Here is a 3,604-nt window from a genome sequence, read left to right as displayed (position 1 = left end):
CCTTCTCATGTGTGCCCCCCAGAATAAATCCCCCCCCCCCCCCCCCGCTTCCCCAAAGCCTCGTGACTGGACCCAGAGTGCCAAAACATTATTCATCTCCAGACGCTTATTCCAAACAGCAAGTACATTCGGCTGTCTTCATAAAAATGGATACCAACACATTGAATTGAGTATCATCTTTCTCGTACACATTTGTTTGTGCCTCAATCAGTATCTGGAAGTTTAATTATTTTCAAAGATGCACACACTCGCATCATAACAGAGATATGTTTCCTTGCGAACAGTGCCAAAAAAGGTTTGCAGAATTATAATCATTCCTGATTTCACTTAATCCTTGGACCTAGCCTGCTTTTTCCATCCCATTTAGATGGCCAAGTGTTTCCGAGTGCCAGCAAAAGGGAGGAGAAAGAAGTATGGACAGAAATGACAAGAAAAAAAAAACAATTCTATGCAAAAGAAATAAACTGTAGGTAGGGGCATCTTAATTTATGTGTGAAAGTGCAGGGTGTCTGTCTTATTGTGTGGTCGTAAGTTGAGGAACAGGATAAGATGTGCTAATGTGAGATATGCTTCTTACAGGGGACTCTGGGAGGTAACAAGCGGTTCGGAAAATATGGCCGAAGAAGGCAAGAAGTCTTGGACTCGGATGCAGGTTAAGAGGAGCAGCTGGAGATTAGGACCGAGAACTGCTTTTCCTTTCATCTCTCTGTTGTGCAGGAGAGTGAGTGGGCTAAACAAACATGTTAAAGGCATAGTTAACCCAAAAATAAAAATTCTGTCATTGTTTACTCAACCAAATGTGTACAAACGTGACTTTCTTTAGCAATAAAGAAGATATGTTGGTGTCCAAAGAGTTTTGGTGCCCTTTGACTTTTATTAAATGCAAAAAAATAAAATAAAATACAAGACATTTCTCAAAGTATCTTATTCCACAGAAGAAAGTATGTCATACAGGTTTGGAATGACATGAGGGTGAGTAAATAATGACTGATTTTTCATTTTTGGATGAACTGTCCCTTTAAATGGCCGTTTTAATGATTGGCAGACAAAGAAAGTCAAGAAAAGAAACCGCAAAGAACACTTACAAAATATTTTATTTTTGATTTAAACATTAAAAAAAAGGTTTGAAACAAGCACAATTTATTTCTAGATGATCATCATTTAAATATTATTATCATTATTGTTTTTGTTTTTTATTCAAACTTCAGATTCCAATATTTTTTTTAAAAAAGCACCACAAGTTTTCAATAATTTCAAACACAAGCAGTGGAAATATCATTTATATATTTTAAAATTTATTTCAGTTCAAAAATACAAACCCACCCATTCACTTTTCCCCAAATTAAGGCCACTTCATTAGACATACATTATTGCCTGTCCAGCAGGACATTTTTAATAACAATTGTTAAAATCAAAAAACACATTCTTGACATGGAGAACAATAACAATAGTAATAATCATAATGATAATGACATCATCATTATCAATAATAGTAATTATTTAAAATACAGTACAATATAAAGCCATACTACTGGAGGACACAGACAGACACCACAGCTTTGCAGGCATTGTTAGTGGGATAAGTATCAGTTATCTTTGGAATGGCACATGACTTTGATTTCTTAACCTGAGTTGGGAGTTGCATGGGGTGAGAGCGGAACCCTGTGTTGGTTTTAATTAAAAGAATGACCTTTCATGAGCCAATGCAAATAATCTTTCATGATATCTGGTAACTTTGTGCATATGGGAGCACTTCAGAAGTACTGTGGTGGTCCCATGGTTCAGTGATGGCAATACCATGGTACGTAATGATTACTATATTCAAGCACTAAGATATTTATATAGTACTAGAGAGAATACCACGGCACTATAGCACCTTCCGACCGACTGACCTAGTTCATGCATCCGGAAAGGATTTTAAAAATGAACAGAAATTACACTCACAAAAAGCAATTTCTGACTATGTTTTAAATTAAAGTATAACTAGAAAAGTGTAAATCTAGTTTAATTTGTTTTTATGAATTTTCACAAATGAATTTCATTTTTTCCCCCCAGGTTTTTCATCACTGTGGACCCTGTAACATTCAAAAACCATGGTAGTCTGGTTTTGTTATTGAGGTTGCATGAGGCTGCTGGAAATCTGATAAGCATTGGTCGCAACCTGAGAGAAGTACAAAGTCTTCTGATTGCGACAAACGCTGTTTTCGACAGAGGGTAAGAATTCACAATTAGACATACAACAACAACAATCGCAACTTTAAAATGACATTTCCAAAAGGCTAAACAAACAGCGATGAGCTGGCGTCATTGGCTACACCAGAAGGGAAAGAAGAGAAAGACATTGAGAGAAGAGGGGAGAGATGAAGTGAAAGTGACAGGGGAAAAACAAGTACCATATGCCTTTGTACAGCGTGCGAGAAGGGTTCGGCACAGATGTGAAAGCAAAACGTTCAAAACCACTAATTACAAAATATAAAAATGCAGAGATTTGTCTTAGTGGCATTATTTCTAAAGTAAACAACAAAGGGTCCCTTTTGACCAAAACCATTTTTTAGACTTGCTTTTTTTGCTCATTTTGGTTTTGCTTTGCTAGTAAGTCCCCTTCTTCCATATTCTCAATTCTCTCCTCTCCTCCCCATTCTTTTCTTCCATTATCCCTTCTTAAACATTTAAATCTTGTCCAGTAGGGAGCGTTGGCAGTAGAGCAAACGTCTCGGTGTGCCGTACCTGCGGAAGAAGAGAAGTGCTCCGAGCGTAAGGATCACGCAGATCAGCAACATGAGTGGCACCACGACAGCAGCCGCTCCTCCACCACTGCTGGGTGCGTCTTTGACCTCGATTATGATCACCTCTGTCTCCTCCTTTTTGCCCTCTTCCTCAGTCTTGTCTTCCTCGCGTGTGCGGTCATGCTCTCGTTCGCGCTCCCTTTCACGTTCTCTTTCCCGCTCACGTTCACGATCACGGTCACTTCCTCCACCTCCACCTCCACCACCTGTATTGGAGTCCTCGTTAGGACAGCCCATCCAATCCTTAAGCGCAGACTTGGGGTATCCAGGTTCCACTCTTAATAACTGGTTGTTAAACTTCCAGTACTTATTGGCTTTGTAGAAGTAGGTATAACCTGTAAAATTTAAGAGAGAAAAGGCCAGGACTAAACAAAGGTAGCAATCTTTGGCCCAAAGCCTACATCCTGACATTGTTTTAATAAAACTAGAGTAAATCTTTTTTTTTGTATGTATGTATTGTATTAGAGAGAGGCAGGAAAATATTGGGATAAGCGAGGAAATGGGGGTCAGGAAATGACACAGGCCAGACTTGTGTTCTAACCAAGCATAACGTGACAAATGATAAATGCTGTATAAACAAAATTTATATTTGTGCATGTGTCTATGTATACAGTGGGTACGGAAAGTATTCAGACCCCCTTAAATTTTTCACTCTTTGTTATATTGCAGCCATTTGCTAAAATCATTTAAGTTAATTTTTTTTCCTCATTAATGTACACACAGCACCCCATATTGACAGAAAAACACAGAATTGTTGACATTTATGCAGATTTATTAAAAAAGAAAAACTGAAATAACACATGGTCCTAAGTATTCAG

General features: G+C 38.1%; 1 protein-coding gene across 1 annotated transcript in view; it reads right to left on the bottom strand.

Annotated features, from left to right (window-relative positions):
- Positions 1–2,051: 2,051 nt before the first annotated feature.
- LOC107557973 (matrix metalloproteinase-14-like) overlaps positions 2,052–3,604 on the bottom strand; it is a 14,777-nt gene continuing 13,224 nt past the window's right edge. The window contains exon 10 of the mRNA XM_016241574.1: positions 2,052–3,121. Within this exon, the coding sequence (XP_016097060.1) occupies positions 2,670–3,121 (452 nt within the window). The 3' untranslated portion in view covers positions 2,052–2,669. The remainder of the gene's footprint in view (positions 3,122–3,604) is intronic.

Source organism: Sinocyclocheilus grahami, unplaced genomic scaffold, assembly GCF_001515645.1.
Source record: "Sinocyclocheilus grahami isolate Dianchi unplaced genomic scaffold, SAMN03320097.WGS_v1.1 scaffold21.1, whole genome shotgun sequence".
Taxonomy (NCBI): domain Eukaryota; kingdom Metazoa; phylum Chordata; class Actinopteri; order Cypriniformes; family Cyprinidae; genus Sinocyclocheilus; species Sinocyclocheilus grahami.
Note: the sequence above shows the minus strand (reverse complement) of the source record. Positions and strands in the feature narration are given on the sequence as shown.